Source organism: Anneissia japonica, unplaced genomic scaffold, assembly GCF_011630105.1.
Source record: "Anneissia japonica isolate Jap-2015-1 unplaced genomic scaffold, ASM1163010v1 scaffold199_len4679917_cov187, whole genome shotgun sequence".
Lineage (NCBI taxonomy): Eukaryota > Metazoa > Echinodermata > Crinoidea > Comatulida > Comatulidae > Anneissia > Anneissia japonica.
Window position 1 is genome coordinate 555,410 of NW_022686322.1, and position 19,787 is coordinate 575,196.

The 19,787-nt window shown below is 32.9% G+C and overlaps 1 protein-coding gene across 3 annotated transcripts in view; it reads left to right on the forward strand.

Moving 5' to 3' along the window:
* The window catches only part of LOC117114881 (supervillin-like), a 144,082-nt gene that overhangs the window by 21,221 nt on the left and 103,074 nt on the right, over positions 1-19,787 (forward strand). For all 3 annotated transcript variants that reach the window (XM_033258507.1, XM_033258517.1, XM_033258510.1), the window contains exons 2-3: positions 5,401-5,566; positions 5,920-10,227. In XM_033258507.1, the coding sequence (XP_033114398.1) occupies positions 5,401-5,566; positions 5,920-10,227 (4,474 nt within the window). The remainder of the gene's footprint in view (positions 1-5,400; positions 5,567-5,919; positions 10,228-19,787) is intronic.

Consider the following 19,787-nt stretch of genomic DNA (forward strand, 5'->3'; position numbering starts at 1 on the left):
ATATACATACATCAATATCTGACGTCAGCAAGAAGTTATTTAGCCTTTCTCAAACAAAGCTGCATGTTTAACTAACAAGCAAAAACAAATGATATACGTAATTATAATGCGCCTTTTGGGAAAATATATTTCTTCACAATGAAATACTTCTAATATTCTATGCAACAAATTCCATTCACTCACCAAACTGTCCACTTACATCATAAACCTCTACATAAATATCTTCATAATTACAGTACAAAATATTTCAAAAAGTTACGTACAGTACACAACAAACCTTTACAACAACCATATTTCCTTTAATATCACTGTACACGACATCACACCTTTCCTAACTGTTAAGTGAACATAACAAAAAAGGTCTGATGATGCATACAACTAACTCTAACTTTAAATGTTTTTCTTTATGCTCAATACACATAACAACACTCCATACAACCTCCACCCACCGACAGCACTTAAACATTGCCAGCTATTGTCAAGTGGGCTATTGAATCATTGATGCTCTCGTTTTTGTTTTGTTTTCGTATTTTTTTTTCCTATCCAAGACATTTGCACATGTGCATGCAGTTGGCCCTCTTTTTGTTTTGATGTTTTTAACTGAATAAAGATTATAATAATGTGTAGTCCTAATGATATTTTCCTTTATTTTGTATATTATGTATAGGACCTTATCAGTTTTTTAGTCATCCATCAATCAGTCAATCAATCAATCCATCTATTAATTGAATCAAATGATGAACGAACATATAGATATTATGCTTGGAGCTATGGAGTTATTTGATTACAATGAATAAAATAAGCTCAGTGGTGGTATATCATCTAATACCTTCATGGGAGCATCATTTAAATACCATTCCCTCTTCCTTCTTGCATTAACAAAGAACTCTTCATTCACATTACAGTACCTTATCTAGGGTAGTTCATGAGTTTTGTATGTCCATCTTAAATAAAAATAAACCAGTTGCTATTAATCTTTTCACCTGGTATTTTGTCACCTGGTCAAGTGATATATGACAATATGAAGGCATACAGTATGTTCAAAACTTAGCTTCCTTACCTGGGCCTCTAGGTAGTTTTATTTGTTTTTTTGTGGTTTTGACTATATCTGTCAGAGGGTTAAATTAAATTTTTGATATAGGGAGCAGCATGCAAACTATGATGTTTCCAGTGTGCTTCTAAAAACCTTCATGCATTCCTTTTATACCACTTTATTCTCAGTTTTATTATTACTTTTTATAAATGAACGATGCAGGCCGTAAAAAGTAGGTGTTTTCTAGCCAAAGATGTTTGGCAGGCCGCACACACACATGTTCATTTTTGCGGTCCGCAAAAAAATCACTGTTACACGGCCCGCAGGCCGCACTTTGCCCACAGGCAGTCTAGTCAAATTCTATCTCCCCACTTTTCATTTCAAGAAAATAAAGTACTCAGAGGAAAAAAGAGTAACGACAAATTAACATCATCAGGCAAGACTCCATTATAATCTTTCATGAACCTGTCAATGTAGCTGATTTTAAGATACACATTTTTCGAAATTTTGCGACCCAAATAAATATAAATTTAAAAAGGTATATTTTTAGTGTTCCTGCCACCTTGAAATCTCCCAATGAGTGTCTTTATTATTATATTAATCACAAATCACAAATTAAATTTTCTTCCTTTGCCCAGATGCTTTTGGTAAAACCATTCACTCTTCATTCCTCATTCTCCTCTGACATTATTTTATGGCTCGCTATAAAACATGGTAATAAAATGTCTCTTCTAAACAGAAAGAACACTGATGTCATTGTCACCATCACTCTTACTGCCATTGTCATGAATATCCTCAGCTCTGAGTGCTCAATTTCATTAGATACGAAGGCTGAATATGTACCTCAAATTCAAAACTGCCAACTGTCACCATTATCACCATTAGGGAGGTTTCGCATGTGAACACATACAGTTGGTGTGATGGATACGTCATCATTTATGATATCATACGCCGGCCGCTATCCACGACTCGCGTGTCTCGCTCACTACATTTAAGTGAAAAATGGGTAGGGAAATTTTGGATTTTTAGCAGGATCTTCATATTTTTTTCACATTTTACTGTAAGTTTACAAAATAAATTTTTGTGACTTTTGAAGACAGCAAGTTACGAAAGAATGAGTCTCATTTTGGGGTATTAAAACATCGGTGTTTGATGGTGTCGGGATTTTCATGTAGGCCTTGCCAGGGGCCTCCCTAGGTGCGCCTAGGCCTAGAGTAGCCAGGCATATTTGGGTCACAAAATAATCAACCAATGAGGGAAGGAGTAGTGTTAGGCTACCATTTCCAATTTCCAAAACCTTGCATACCAAAACTTCAGGCCATGACAAAATCTGATTTTGAGAAGCAGGATAAGAGAAGAAAACGGAATAGCCTAGGCTAGGCCTAAGGAAGCCTCTACGCTTAAATTTCGCTGTCATTGCAAAAAGCACAGCATGGTTACAAACTGTTACGGATAGCTAAATGTATGTATACATGTATTCGTTCACATGCGAAAACATCTCTAATATCATCATCATGAACATCACATCATTAATGTCACTGTGATTGGGAAAACATTTTATTTCTATTTTGACCTAATATACAATATTATTTTGAAAAGCACCAATCTGCACAGTAAAATATTTTCCATCATCATAACTATCATCATCAGATTAATTTCAAGAGGATGATGGATGTGGTCTTAAATATGACCTTATATGAAGGATGGGAATTTAAATAAATTTTGCTCAGAAAGACGACAACTGCACTTGAGTATTTCCTTACCCTTTCTCTCCTGAGAGCCCTGTATATATTCTCGTTCTATGAGACACTCATCACTATTTCCTTCTGTGTTTAATAGTTGTTTAGATAAGAAATAACCTTCTCCACTTATTAAGTGTTAAATCTGATTAATATTTCAGTGCAGTACTATATTTATTACCAGTAATGTACTGTATATTATACAATTGCATTATTCTAGTTACATATTTAAATACAAACATAGAAAATCATGGTATTTGAAGAATGGAAAAACTGTTTGATGATACCTACCACTCTTAGTAATTGTCAGTCTGAATTTATTTTTAGATTTGAGTATTTGAAGTACTATAATAGACTTAAATTTAAATTGAATGGAAACGATTGATAAAAATAATTAGGAATTAGATATAAGATGTATATTTATTCAACATTTTTAGGAGTTGTTCTCACAGCAAGGGTCCCAGAGGTGATAAAAGTGATCATATCAATAGTTAAAATCATTAAATTGTTTTTATGGCTACTGTGCTTACTTACTTGCAATTCAAAAAAAAAAATTATAGTAAATGAACATTATCATGCATTGTATTTAATATGTAGGTATTCATATAAGCTAGGCTCATAGCTACTCAAATCAAAGAGGTTTCGATTGCACAAAGGCGGTGAGATCTAAAACATAATGTCATCTTGTAGTCATCTGTTTATGCAGACTTTGCCAAATTTTTGTTGTACAGAGAAAGGACGAATTAATTTGTCATATAGTCACGTTGTTGCACGATCTAAAGCCCCATATTACTGAAAAGCGGGCTTACACTAAATCATGACATTAACAAGTCATTTAACTTTACCAAGTTTATGACCAAATGAGATCCATTCAAAAACAATTGACAACATCAAGTGAATGGATTTATTTGGGATGTTTTAATGAGATTAAGTTATCATGAATTGAATATTAACTTTGATTTACCAGTACTGAGAAACTTGTGTTTTAATATTTTTTTCTCTCCAAAATTTGAATTTAGTACATAAATAATTGTTCCTTAGTATGAATGAAGGATTATAGTGTTAGGCTTGATTTCTTGATTGATTTTGAAGAAGTGATCCTGAAATTCTTGTATTTACCACAACTATTTCACTGGCTACCACTAGTTAAAATAATATAGTACATGCATTGTCTTCAAATTGTTATGGGTTATTGGAATCAATTCAACTGAGGTTTATCCATAGTGAAAGTGATATAAAGGGCTATCAGTCAGCTGATATTCATGGTTCTGTTAAATCAAGGAGGTATAAATTCCATGGTAAAATGAGGCTTGATAGTGAAGATGTCTTAGTCATGAGAAAAAAATATCCTAATGTCACAGGATTGAACCCAGGACCCTGGAATTTGAAAGCAAACTACCAAGCGACATCTCCACTACTATACCAATTTCAATCACAATATCTTTTATAAAGTATCAATAAACCAAAAATAACTCCACTCCCTAAGCCATAAAGAGATTTGGTTTATAAAGCATCATTCCATCCTGTAAGTGGTGGGTGTACTTGCTGATTGGATGTGAAGGAAACAAAAAAAGATATATTGTACAATTATAGACAATGGGCCTATACAGAGCTCATGATTAATATTTGTGATTGTTTATAGGGTACCGTATGTGGTTTAATCAACAACTTTACTAGAGAGTAATATACATGTAGTGATAATACTCAATAGTGAATACTGTTAATGAGTTTGACTAGTCTCATGCTATGTTTATGTTGAGAAACACTTTGGCATCTAGTTGACCAGCTGTTTGGAAACATCAAACTACAGTACCAGCATGTGAATAATTCCATGCTTTGTGTTAAGTTTGTGTTTGCTGAACATATAACTGGATTATACTGGGTTTGTTGTTGGAAAGCAGTTGTGTGTTGGCCTACCCATTCTAAGAATACATTAAGTAGTAATAGGTTACAAGTACTATGTATTGTTTTGTCAAATATTGTTATAAATACATTTTAAATATGTATGACAATTATAGATATAGATAGTTATCGTCAGTAATATCAATAATTAGAATAATCTTTAATAATATTGTACCGATAATACTGTATTGCTGAATAATATGTCTATGATCGTTATCCTTAATTTATTATTTAAACTTTTATTATATTATTTTATTTAATTTTTAATTTATTTCATGCCCTGTTATGTCATGTCATGTTCTACAGTAACTCTAATTAGGACTTCTATCCTGTGTGTTAGTATTAGTTTTTAATGTTATTGTTATTGTTTATTAATATTATAAGTGTAAATGATTCTTTTTGTAAAATAAAATCTATTTTTTTTTTATAAATTTCAATCTATAATTATAATACACATTGAGTAATATTTTATTCTTCATTTTAAAATGAATTTGATCTGTTTGTGAATTTCTTAGTACTGTGACTAAAAGAGTTCGAATTTCTATCAAGAAAAACCCCAAGAAAGTTACTCTGCATAGTAGGCCTAATTCAAGGAAAACTCTTAATATCAAAAACTATAAATATCAAAATTATCTAATATCATCATTACCTTCCAAAATGCAACTTGATATAAGATGAGATTTTTGTTTATGAAATTCAATTTCATTTGCATGTTGTCTCCTGCAGGGTGCCGTCTCCCAGCGAGATGCTCGGAGAACTCATCAGAATGTTGACCCAGGCCACGAGGCTATGAAGGCACAAGAGGGCCTAATCAGAAACATACACTCCAGCCCAGATAGATACAACAGCTATGAGCATCATGTGTCTACCAGCACAGAGAAACTGTATCCAGGTATAATTCATAATGTATTTTCAACTCAATAGAAACTGTAGGAAAACAGCACTTGTTCTAATATCAGGAACTTTCAAGTCTGTATATAGAATGTACAGAAATTTGGTTATACTTGGTAGATAAAATGACAAACAACAAATATACAATATATAAAACAAAGAATTTTATCTTTAATCTGATATTGAACCTATTATGAAGGGGAAAATAATGATAAATAGCTTTTTTGCTTGAGTTTGCATATTGATCTCACAGATTTTGAACCTAGGACCATCTGAATAATGGTTAGTTATAATTATTGAATATTTGAAAAGAATAAAACTTCATATAAGATTTTTTAAACATTGATCTTACAGGTGCTCCGCTTGGCTACGAAAGACAAGCTAGAAACAACAACCATCCCCACAATTGCCCACCTCAAAGGACGAGCTCCGACTTCAGAAGCCCAATTAGAGTTGACACTACTGTAAGTGATCATGATATCTACAGTTCATCCAGTAACAAAAAGACTTCCAATATTTACCCAGGAAATAAAGTATCACCAAACAGGAGGTACTCCGACTCACCACAGTTTTCCCATGCACAAATGAAACCTCTGCAGAGTTCCGGATCCCATCCGCATGGGTTAGATTTTTCACAGACACCTCCACCCAAACCACCTCGAAGGCACCAGTCTTTGAATCGCATTCATATTCCTGAGGATCAAGATGAGGGAGAACTCTCCGACAATGATAGTTATAAAGAATGGCAGAATAGTCCGCTTGTAGGAAAGGATATTGGAAGTAGTTTATCAGGAAGAAGTGACAGAGGAGACAGAGAAAGAAATTATGAGCGAGATAGGTACTTTGATGCACCAATCAGTCGCTCAGCTTCAGATTATAATGTTCTTAGACTAGACCATGCTGTTGCAGAAGGATACTCAGGAATATTCTCTCCTACCTACCAAGATGCTCCCATTAGCCGATCAAAATCTGACCGTGAATTCTTTGTAGTGGAACCAGATAGAAGAACTGCTTCCAGAAGCCAGCCAATAACCATTCAGGGAGGCAGGTGCTCTCAGAACCAACAGCAAAATCAGGGTAACATAGACAAGGTTAGGTCAGACAGATATAGATCGGACAGGATCAGATCACAACAGCATTCCACCAGGTCGAGAAGCCAAGAGTATGTGTATGATGCTCCACATTCAACTCCAGCGTCATATAATTATTCTCAATCACCCTCAGTGACATCACCCATACAGTCACCAACCCAAAGAAAAAGTAACCATGAAATGCACAGGGCTTTGGAACAGGAGAGACCACTCCAAAGGCAGTCTCGAAGAGATGTTTTCATAGAGACACAAGAATACTACACCAGAAAAGACAGGCTGGAGGTTGAAGTTGAACGGAGACAACAGACATCATCACAAACCTCACTCCACTTGTCAAATGATCATCTCCACAGTCCACATAACCATTTTTATACATGCAAAAATGCTCAGGGTTTTCATGGAGTAAGCAACAATTCTTACGTTCCTGAAGAAGATTTTAAGCCACAGGGTTCATATAATCATCTCCATACTCCGCCAACAAGCAGAGGACATCTACCAATGCCACAAAAATATGCTGACGATCACAGGGTAAATTACCATCAGAAAAACCATAATAACCATCTACCTCAAAGCTACCATGTGCCACAATCTAGACCACAACGACCTCAACATCTGTCTTTGAATGAGTACAGTGATGCAAATTATACCTATGCAACCATGGATGAAAAATTATCAATTGAACATAATGCTCAAGATCAAAATGGATCCAAATCAGTGAAAGTATATCCCCAACAGAAAAGCTTGGACCATTCTTTCAAATTCCAAACCATTGAAAACAGTGGACGTATGCAATCTCAACCAAACAAAATCCAGGATCAACAAGAATATGCAACCAGTAAAGAGACTGTTTATGACAATTTATATCCATCATATCAGCAGCAGTTTTCTAGATTACCAGTTGTCTTACCAGAAAAAGATTCAAAAGTTGAGCATCTAAGAAAATGTGACAGCAGAGACTTCCACAAGTCATCACCAACAGAAAGTCCTTGTAGCACAGACTCAGAAATAAGAGCTTTGAATGAACCAGTAAGACAAAGCTCTAAATGGATCAACACTGAAAATGTACCAGAACATAGTAGATTCCACCATGGCTCTTCTTTGCCTGAAAGGGATATCCTTCGAAGACAGAAGAATGTTGATGAACATGAGCCGTTGTCACAGGTCTCATTAGAGCGAGCCGATACTGCCCCAGTTTCTTCTGATGTATGGGTGCAAAGAGATGATTTCTCTCCACAAAGAGACAGAATTTCAAAGGCTAGGGAAGGGAGAGCATCTCCTCTCACAGGCAGAAGGATGTTGATACCAAAACAACCTGCAAGGAATCTAAATAGTCAAGTCAACGATGAAAAAAGAGAATATACCAAACTTCAAACAACCTCACCTGAGTACAGATACAATCACAAAGGAAATGGGTCACTACCAGAGGAACAACTACAATGGGTCTACAGTGGCCTACCTCCGCAAAAATCATTACTGCATGGAAAAGGAAATCCTAATGGAAACATTGTACTTCCCAAGACTATTGACTCAGAAAGACATTCTGACTCTCCACATCTGCAAAAACAGTACACAATACCTGGGAATTTCAAGCTACAAATGACAGAGAAACAGGAATCAGTTTCAAGTCCAGAAAACATTGAAATTAGATCCTTATCAGAATCTAGAGATAGTAAGGAATATGAGGTTGTAAAACCAAGAGGAAGATTAAAGAATCGTTACAGTGGGTCCTTGTCTGCTCCTGGTAGACGCAGTAAAAGTTTACCGCGCATTGCACAACAATCTGAAGATCTCTGCTACTCTGCCTCAAATCTTGCCCATTATTCTAAAGTCCGAAGTGAGAGTGTTGATGAATTGTCTGAAGCGTCTCTTGTCAAAGGTGAACCAGTTTCTCCTGGGGCTTTGCTCTTTGCTCAGAAGCGACTTGAGAAAGATTTAGCAGATTTAGCAGAAACTCATACCGATTCTGTAGAAAAGTTTGATAATTCTCCAGAAGCAGGATCAGTTTGGATTAAACGAGAAGAGCAAGAACTGTTAAAGCAGCATCGTGTTTACAAAGAACACCGAACAAAGAAGCAAGAAGAAATCCTCTCTGAAATGACGTCACTTAATCCTGATTTTGTAAACACTTCACCATTTTTACAGCATCGCAATTCTCACAGATTTGAACATGATGTTGAAAAAGCAATCGATGAGCTAGAAAACTTCCATCATATCGTTGACAAAGAAGCAGATAATGTTCTCCAACCAAAACATTATAAGCCATACGATCACAGGTCAAATGAGATGCCTGCAGCCATTTATGCAGAAGATACATCAAAATCCAAAGATTTAAAATCACAAATAACACTTGCACAACGGAAACGAAGGGGAAAAAGGGATCAACCTATGTCAGGATTTGGAAAAATAACCACCAGTAAAAGCTTAGATTCCATTACAGATGCTTTGAGAGCATCCCAAGAGTTCCTACCTTTCCGTCAAGCTCAGCATTCTAACTTGTCTACCCAGTCATCTTTGAGTAAGTCAACAGAAAGCCTGCATTCACCTCGACGATCCAGGCGATCATATGCAAAGAGAGATGCACGGTCAAGCTCTGAAGAAGACTGGAGAAACCCAAGACGATCGTTGTCCTACGGATCGTTATATAAGCAACCACATTTTGATAACATGGGCTTTAGTTCAGACAGTAGTCCATCAAGTCCAGTAAGACTTGTCCACCACCGAAAGGTCAAGACAAAATCTCTGATTGGCATTCCATTAAACTTTGGATCAAAGGAAAGTATACCACTTAATACAAATGATGAACTGACACCTGATGGCTTTTCTGGGGAACCAGTTATTGAACCAGAATTGGTTAAAATTGTCCTGGAAGTTGAAGAAACATCACCAAGTATATTTGATAAATTGATATCTGCTCCAGTGTCAACAACCAATTTGAGTGTGGCTATGCCAGGGGTGAGGTATAGTGTTGCCTCAGTGTCATCCATTGATAGCCAAGTTCTATCAAAACCTTTTGAAGAAATGGATGCTGAATATAATTATTTGGCAGTTGATCATCGGGTGGATGTTTCATCAGATGATGATCCTGGTGATATCACACCGGAGGACTTGGTTCAGGTTGGTGGAACCATTAGTGCCCTTTGCTTCCCACGCCATCTTATAAAGCCTGATGCTAAAAAGCCACCAATATATCCTAAACGTTCTTCAGGCGGTCAAAGCCCTTCTTCCCCAAAGGAGCAGTCAACACTTACTGTTCCCACCATTATAAAGAACCTACCAGATCCAAATAGCTTTGCACCTATTGCCTTTGAAGAGAGTCTCTCTGACACCGATGGAAATAACACAGACCCTGATGCACCAAGAATGGAGACTCCTGATGATGGTACTGTACCAACTTCTCCTTGTGACAGAGAAAGTATTTCAGATTCACAGATAAAAAATCAACACTCTGACCGTGTTGGCATTGTGGCACCAAGATTGAAGATTCAATCAGAAACTCAGAATTCTGTCCCAGATGACAAAGAAAGAGGTTATTATGATGCTTACAAAGCTGATGTGGATAATGCTAGGAGAGGTAAGCTCTCTCTTTCTTATATGCTGCATGCCTGCTAAGGGGTCATCTTTCTCATTTGGGCAGTCTTCTTTAAATCGTCACAGAGTACATTAAAATAATGTAGATACAATTTGCATGAGTGTTGCATGTTTCATAAAATGAGAATCTGTTTATATGTGTGTTCTTCACAAATGAAAAAATAAGAGTAATGTTATTGGTTTGGTGAAGAAAAAACTTCCAAAACAATCAGTAATGTTATATCTTTGCTAAATATATAATATAATTATGGATAGCACTAAATTCACATTAAGCATAAGAGAAACAGGATTGGGAAAAGAGTGTTAAGGACACACTAGAGTACTGGCTGAATCCATTTGTGAAGATATTGACAACTGCAAACACATTCTTATAATTGAGATTGGAATTCTTCAATACCAAATGATTTTGGATATTTTTGCCCGATTTTTGAGATTTTATATTTGTTATCATTTGTTTGGTAAATTCTTCTTTGGAAGAAAAAAGTTTGTTTTTATTTCAATTATGTGTACATTTTTCCAACTGGGAAAATTTTATAATGGGTTTAGATTGATTGTATTAATAAGTTAATAAGTAATTCTATGGAAAAGAATTGCATTTCTTGCTTGGCTTTCATCATTGGTATTGATAATCAATAGTGAAGTGTGCAGCGGATACTATAGGTGGCAGCAAACATGAATTTATCATTGTCATAGAAATGAGTTTTAGTCAACCTTGTGGCTGTAATACAACAGTAATAATTTGTGAAATGCTTGGTTACCAATACTACCTCATTGGAATCACTACCTCATTACAATTCCAAATATTTGTATGTGTACTTTTCTTCATGTTTATTGTTTTTATGCTGTTGCTCTAGATCATACATAATGTTATTCGCAACACTTATATAGTTTATATAGGCGTTGTTACCACTAAATACAGTGTATGACATTTATTATGAACATTTTGCGTCTACCATTGACATGCTTCAAAAATCTTTGCATGCAAATCTTCACCCATGCAATCATATCACAACTTGTTGAATTACTTAGAAAGCTGTGCTATTATTGGCAGTTTAAGGTGTTACATAGTTGTAGGTCACTATATTTTATTCAATGTTTCAAAATATGTTTAGTTTAGAGTTGTTAATCTAGCATAAAAATATGTTAAACTCTTCATAGTAAAATAGAACATGTCTTATCAATTATTTACTCAAAATATGTTGTTAAGTATGAAAAGCCAATACACTAATAACTCTTCCAAATTATAAGTACATTGCTTAGGAGTTAAATGTCCCCAAGTTTTTCACAGTAATTAAACAGGGTAATAACGTGAAGGGCATACACTACATAATTTGGCATGCACCACTGACCTTAAACTAACATACATGATAATTAATATTAATTTTTTACCCACAGTATTTATAACATTTCTACTTAACATAGCATTTGGACTTTAGAACATAACAATACAAATACAATATGTAGTCAATATAAACAACAATACATATTAAGTATTTTTTCCAAAAGCATTAATGTTTAACCAATTTTTAACTTTGGAAGGCTGATATTAACTGCCACTTGAGCTATAGTTCCACTACTTTCAACTTGCATTCCTCGTAATTTCATATACTGTGAGAAAATGGTGTAAACAATTTGAGAACATTTTGTCTGAGAATGTTTAACTTTTATTGAAATATAAGGCAAGATACCAGAAAAGGCATCTGTCCTATAATTGGTGGTTCAATTTCAAATGTATGCATTTGTTAAATAATATAGAAATAAACAATGAAAACAGCTGAAAAAAATGATTGACTTAATGTGACATTTTCATAGCATTGTTCACTTTGAAATACTGTATAAAAAATTGACAGTGTCTTAGTTATTAACCTCTTATGTAGGCCATATAGCCAGAAAGGTTAACTGTACTTTTAAGTCCTTTTTATTGCCTACAGGAATTCATTTGAATAGTTGTAAATATTTTTATAACCTACTTTTGCAAATTACTTTGTTATTCATTATACTTCAGATTTTATTAGGCAGCATAATCTAACATTACAATGTATTCACCTTATAATTAATTTTTCCTTTACCAATATTAAATAAGACAAATATCTATTCTATTAATGTAGTTAAATTTGAAATATTTTTATTTGTATTGAAGTAAAGCATCTTCATTCCTTTGTTTTATAAAGTTAATATTGATAATTATTAAGTAATTTCTGAAAATAGATATTTGCATGGAAAACCATACTGTATAATTAGCCTAAATTATATTTTTAGTATATTATCGTATATGATAGAGTATAGGCATTCTATGCAATTGAAAGCTATAAAATACTGTAGTATGCGTACCATCCAAGCTTGAAAACAAACTTTTTAAATATATTCTGTCAGCAAAAATTGACCTTGTTGTGATGTTTTTGTTTTTAAATAAGAAAACCGTACTCCATAAAAACAAACATGCCCTCAAAAGATATGTGATAGGCTTAAAACTAGCTTTGCCTTTAGGCTTTGTTGGAATATATGGATAAAAACCTGCAGCTTGGGAGGAGGAGGATAAAGTGGGGGAGGCAGGGTGTAGAGAATGTTTTTATCCCTCAAAGTCTTCTCAACAATATATCAATACCATTTAAATTATACAAATTTAAAAATTCAGAGCATTTTTATTGTCCTCATTGTAGAGATAGTCTTTGAATGAATATTCATTCTCTTTGAATGAGTTTTTATAAAGACCAATTTTTATTGTCCTCAATGTAGAGATAGTCTTTTTTTGAATATTCATTGGTATTGGAACACTCACAACATGAATATTCAATAAAGTTTTAACAACATGTGACTAAGAGGTGTATCTTTTACATTATGACCATGTTGTGAGAGCCTTATACAGGCAGACAACTTCCATGCATGTTAATTAACCTGACCTATGGGGTCATACAAAGGAATTCTGGGTCAGATGACTAAAAATAGACACTTGACTATCTTGACTAAGAGGCAATTAGCATAAATATGTCCATTACAACTAGGCATAACCATATTCGGCAAGATAGAATTGAAGCCCTTTTTGCGGATGGGTTTCTGCCAATCATAATCAGCAAATGGATGTTGGGCAGGCTTGAAGTCTAGCCTTGCCCATCAACGATCACGTTAATTCCTCCGTTTACTTGTGACATTAATTAGACATGACAACATTTGAATATCAAATGATTTAATATCATTTTTATGTATGGTGCACAGGGGAAAAGTACTTTGAGATTTCGTCAGTTTAAATCTGCAGTTATAATTTCATTTAATTATTCTATCGTAAAGTTAAAATTCGGTGTTTACAAGCTAAAGTAAATATATTACTGTAGTTATTTTGTTGGATGCTTTGTCTCACTGTTGATTAGGAGCCCTCTATTGGCATGGAAATTCATTCTACTTTTTGAGTTCATTGGATGTTCCTATGGGTTAGCTTAGGTTTTAGTTCCTAACATTAAATATTGTTTATTTAGTTGGGAACCCCCATATATATTTGCAAGGAAATCTTTGTATATTTTCTAAGTATGAGTCGATACTTACCGTATATTCATATAATTTATATCCCTATTTTGTAGGCTCTATTTATTTGTTGATTGGTTTATCATAATACAAAACTAAATGTTAATGCTGATAATGACAATATTTCATAAGAAATATAATGTATAAACTTACATAACTTACTTATAGTATAGGAGATTTATATATATATTTTTTAATTATAAAGAAATAGTTAACATTGAGATGTTGTTTATAGAACTTCTGGACATTTATGTGTAGTGCTTACATCAATCAAGTAAATATAAATGGCTTAGAAAGTTTATAGTATTATTAATTTGATTAAGAATTAAAATATGTACCCTCATGAATATAACTCAATATATTCTAATTAGTTTTTTTTAAATATTTGTTGTATATTTTGAAACTTTTATCAAAGTAAAATTTAGATTTAAAATTAATTCCAATCTTGTTGATATTAAGCTGTGTATCTCCGCACACTGTCTTAGTGTTACTGCGTAACTAATGACTGACTATGTCGCTATAATAAGAAGTAACCTATCGGCAGTCCACGGGCTGCCTGCTAACTGATCTGTAAAGACAGTTTCTTGTCTTCACTTCAAGTTCAGAGTAGAGCATCAGCTTGCCAGAATTCTAAGCATTCCAGGCCATAGCCAGCTCATCCTGTCTTATAAATGTATGAATTTATTATTCAGGCCTGTTGATGATAGAGGTAGCAGAAACCTATTCATTTCCCTTCCATGTGATGATAATCACAAAGAATTTTCACAGCAGGCCTTTAATTATTTCTGGGAGTTTGTCTGTACTTGGAATATTATTATTGTTACATTTGGATCTAAGGATTCGTGTCCATGTATCTCGATGGAGTTACTAATTGCTAGGGAGATAGTTACCATAGTCACAGGAAGACCTCCAAGCTGCTACTAGTGAGTTATTTTTGTTTACTACTAAAAGGTTATAATGTTGATCAAGTATTCTATTATTTATGTTTTAAATTTGACAATGATTATAATAAAATAATAATATAGATATTAGTGATAATACAGTAATTATTTATATTATAGACCTATATATTGTGTCACCAGTAATATCTGACCTTAGATTTTTAATACTTACTCCAACTTAGTTTTTGTATAATATTCTTTTGTTTTGCTAATTTATATTCATTTAGATTTTTTTAGGGTACATTAAACAGTATTATGACAATTTAATTAGAAATTATCAATATTCATTTAGTGTTAGAAACTAATACAATGTAGTGGTTTCTTTAGTTAGATATAATTTCATAAATATTATTTAGTTATTTTTGTATTTACCATCGTTTGTATCTAGATATTATAGTCTTTTTTAACATTTCTTAATTTTCTATAATTAATTTTGATATTACGCACAATTTTTATATCTTATTTATATTATTTGTATTAAAATCATCATACTTTTTTGAAAACTAAAGGCATGTTTTTTTTCCATAGGTGCGATTATAGCATTGGTATTCTTAATGCCTCATTTGCTATAATTTTTTGCAAAATTGTTTGTTTTCTTTATTTTATAAATCGGTAACAGTTTGATATATTTATAGCACTGTTTATGAGTTCTTGTCAAAATTCCTTTTGTATTGCTGTGTGCAAATTTCATAATTTAGATAACAACATGGGAACAATTAATTGGTTGTCATGTGTCCATAATTTGAACAAGAATTAAAATTATGAGATTTTAAATGTTTTAAATCGTACAGTCGATGGTACGTGACTATTAAGTAGTACGTGGGGACCGAGTCGTTTTGTAACTTTCGCCATTTGTATCGCATTTCAATTTGAATATGTTTTTATAAAACTGACTACATTTAGTCTTTATAGTGTTAGTGTAGTGTGTTAAAGTTTGGGAAAAACACTCCCCAACTTCAACATTCATCAATAAATTATAAAATCACTTTAAAAGTTCATATGATGACAATAATAATTTGTTAGTCATTCAAAAGAATAAACTCAATTCTGCTCATGCCCATATCAAAGTCAATTGACAACATATACACATAACATAAGTTAATTTCTACCAGGAATGTACTGTACAAATTGGCTTATTTACATTTCACAAAGTGAGAATTCTAGTTCATTTTGTCAGAGAGTATGCCAAGATTGATGTTTTAAACAGATTTGGACCATTATTTTGTGGGGGAATGTGTGGATATTTGTGTAGAACCTGATCACACAGAGAGTGTGTTAAACTGTTTTTTGTTGATTATCTTGAAAGGCCCTTATGCGACCTACGACCTTATATGACATTTTAGTGAATATAAATTTGTTTTTGTATTACTGTATACCAAATGTAACACTTTTAAATGCCTGTTTTATTATAGTGAGAATTTTATAGATTGAAGTGCCAAATATAATTAATAAAAAAAATGGTTTACATTGTGAATAGATACAATTACTTTAGGATTGCTCAATTGTAAATAGTTTTATTAAGACCTTGTTTGAAATGTGTGAAATAATTGAAGTTTTATAAAAACAATTGTTGAAACCAGTAAGTTGATTCAATATGCAAGCTTATGCCTAATGCACAAGAATTCCCCATTTCTTAGCATTAGCTACCTGCTCTAAAGTAATTCTCTATAACTTTACATCAATTCTAAATTCCTGTTTACCGTATGTAAAATACAATTGGAATATTAATTACATAATCATTATCAATTAGCAATTGTAACTGTTGAATCTGTTAATAAATGTTTAATAAATGTAATTGTTTCCCATTTTATAAAGTTGCTTATATAAATACTATTCATTGATTTTAATTAGTTATTAAATTGATTATCCCATAGCTGAAAGTTACTCCTAGCTAACTTGCATTCGTAATTTTGACTGTATGATGTATTAACCTGTTATAGGCCTATTTTATATAATATTAATATTATGTATGTGTGTATTTAAATTTATTCAAGTAACATACTTGGACATTTTACTATTACTGTATTTTAATTCCATATTGTTATCTTCAATCTTCAAACATATTGTAAATAGTTAGCATAATTTGTCTTAGCTTGGTTTTTTAATAATGCTAGTATTTCATATTTAAGAAAGTTTGTATAATCTTTGCTTAAATGATATAATGTATAGAATTTGTAAAGTTTTCAATTATATTGTTTTTAAAACATGATAAATGTGTTCTGTTTTGTTCTTACTTGTGTCATTGTCAGCTCTGAGACTGTGATGCTGTCTGTGTTTGTTGAGAAGGGGTGGATAGGGTGTGCAGTAGAAGTGTCTGGGGATTACTGTAGGTGAGGGGAAATGAAATGTGTGGGTATTATTAAAGTGCTGTGTGTCTGTTGCTGCGTTCAGACTAATGTTAGTCAAGAATGACTTAAGCCTGGTCTTTTGAGTGTCCACACTATGCATCAATTGACCTGGGTTGACCTTAGCCAGTGGGAATCCTCAAGCTTTAACAATGTGTTGCGAACTGTGATTGGTCACTTTCAGGCCAGAAATATCAACACATGGTCAACCCAGGATCTGCTTGGGTACCATGTTCCCCATGTTCAGACTAAGTTTTCTCAACTGGATTAAGTCAAGCTTAGCTTGACTCTAGTCAGCACTTAGCCTGATCATCATCATAAAAGAGTTAATTTGAATAAAATGATTAGTGGTTTTGTGATGATACTGAGACAAAAATTAAAGATTAAGACAAAAATTAAGATTAGACTCCCAATTAAAAAAACTGGCCTTGTTTGAACCGGCTTCTTCAGCGCAAGAAGCAGGAACAACACCTCTCAGCCAACCGCTCAGATCAAGAAAAACAAATAAGCTGTGACCGAGATGTGATGTAGAAGTTATAGGCCTATTGATTGGAAGATGGTTCCAAAAGGAAGGCAGACTCATAAATTAGGACTGTTGAACATTGTCCATAGGTTGTGGTGTGCTACTGGAAAACAGGAAGTTTTGGAAGGATGAACGAAAATGTCAAGATGGATTGATCTACTGATGGACCATATGTTGCAAGGACAACCCAAACCAGTCACTCCTTGCAAATTGTGTATTTGAGATAGTGGCCAAACATGTTGTAATTTCAAATTTTTTCGTAATATATTTTATTGCACTAAACTTGATACATCTCACATCATGCTAAGTTGTTATTTTCTCCATTTACGATAATAAAACAACATTTTTTTAATGATTTGGTGACGGTCTCTTTCCCTGAGAAATGTTTGAAACTTTGAATGCTGATTTCTCAATACTCTTTAAACAGCTGTATGTTTAAACTGCTGATTTAAATGATTCTTTTACCATTTTATAACTTTCATTTTACTGTTTAACCCTGTACAAAAAAATATAAATTGATTTTTCGTGTGGAGTGACTGGTTTGGCTAGTCTTTGCCACGTTGAATACTGAATGGATAAGGAGTTTCCATGACACTTATTTGGTGATAGCTTCACTTGTTAAAACTGCTGGAACATCACAATATATGAGCTGGAATCAAAAACTGGCAAAATTTATATATGATAGAGAATGTACTTATTTTGTAATAAAACCCTAAATGTTAATTTTAGTAAAATAGTTTTATTTTTAAAAATGCTTTTTTTTTTCTTTCATCAATGAAATAGACACTCACAATTGGCACCATAGGAGTTAATCATGTTATATATAGATTAATTAATAAATATCATTAACAAAATTATTTTTAGTTTTCTGGGTGTCAGTTTATCTTTAAATAGCTTGGTTGGTTGTGTATGGTTTAGCTGACAAGCTGTGATGTAAACATTCAATTTTCACTAATCCTTATTTAACAGATTACATGACAAGCTAATCCCCATCCAATATACAAACTTGATATAACATTTTACTCTTATAAATGTGGATTAGTAAATCGTACATTAAGCAACATCTGTAAATCCTCAAAACTTTTTTTGTTTGTTGCTTTCAATCTGAATTTAATGAAAGTTGATCATAATGTGATTCTTTTAAATGAACAATTAAGGTTAAAGTGTTTTTTTTTCTTGGAATGAGTTGCAGTATGTCTTTCTTTACAAGGTGTGATAAGAACTCACTAATCCCTATTTATCAGATTACACAACAAGATAATCCCTATCCTGTATACAAAGGTATTGTAACTGTTAACTGGTATAAATCTGAATTAGCAATTGGAACATTTAAGTATTTCTTGTCTTACTTATAACTGTTTAGCTATACAAGTCTTGATTTTAACCAATTTGAAGAATTTTTTTTTTTATCCTTATAATAGAATGATATAGTGGATGATATATTAAGTTTATAATTAATACAGTAAATTGACATAGAATATATAGTGAATGCTATAATAAATGATGAATGAAATTATGAATTATACAACTGATGATATAGTGAATAACAAAAAATATTGTGAATGTTATCAAGAGATACATAACGAATGAATGATAAACTGAAGTAAATATACAGGTAATAATGGATTGTACATGGAACATGGTTTTACCTTTACCCTGCTTTACCTTTCCGTAAGGTTACACTATGATGTCAGCAACACTCAATATTACCGTGCCTAATTGCGATAGCAATAATGAATCATGTGTAAAGCGCAATTTGTTTACAATCGCTGATGCGGATTCTTCTCTGTTAATTAAAACGCTTCTCTGTTTATACGGTACATATTTGACGGTCTTTGTTGAAAATTAAGATGGTTTTGTATTGTTGATTTTAATATCGGAGATTTGTTAAATAGGTGCAAATATTTAGGAAAGCCACAAAATAATTTAATTGAAAATATTATGATTAGTAGTTAATTAGTATTATATTATTCTAGCTATATTTTTTATTTACTTGCAATAACTTTTGCAATTGTTCAGAATTGGAAAGACTTAAATATTATTATAGCAGATAATTCTGATTTTGGAATGTTACAATAAAAATAATAATTTTCAGTATTTATATAGCATTCTTTACAATCCAAAGAAAGTGTCATTGCTTAAATCATTATTACCATACACCTCATTAGGCCTATGTATTACTACACCATGTGAAACCGCTTTGTTACAGAGCAACCAC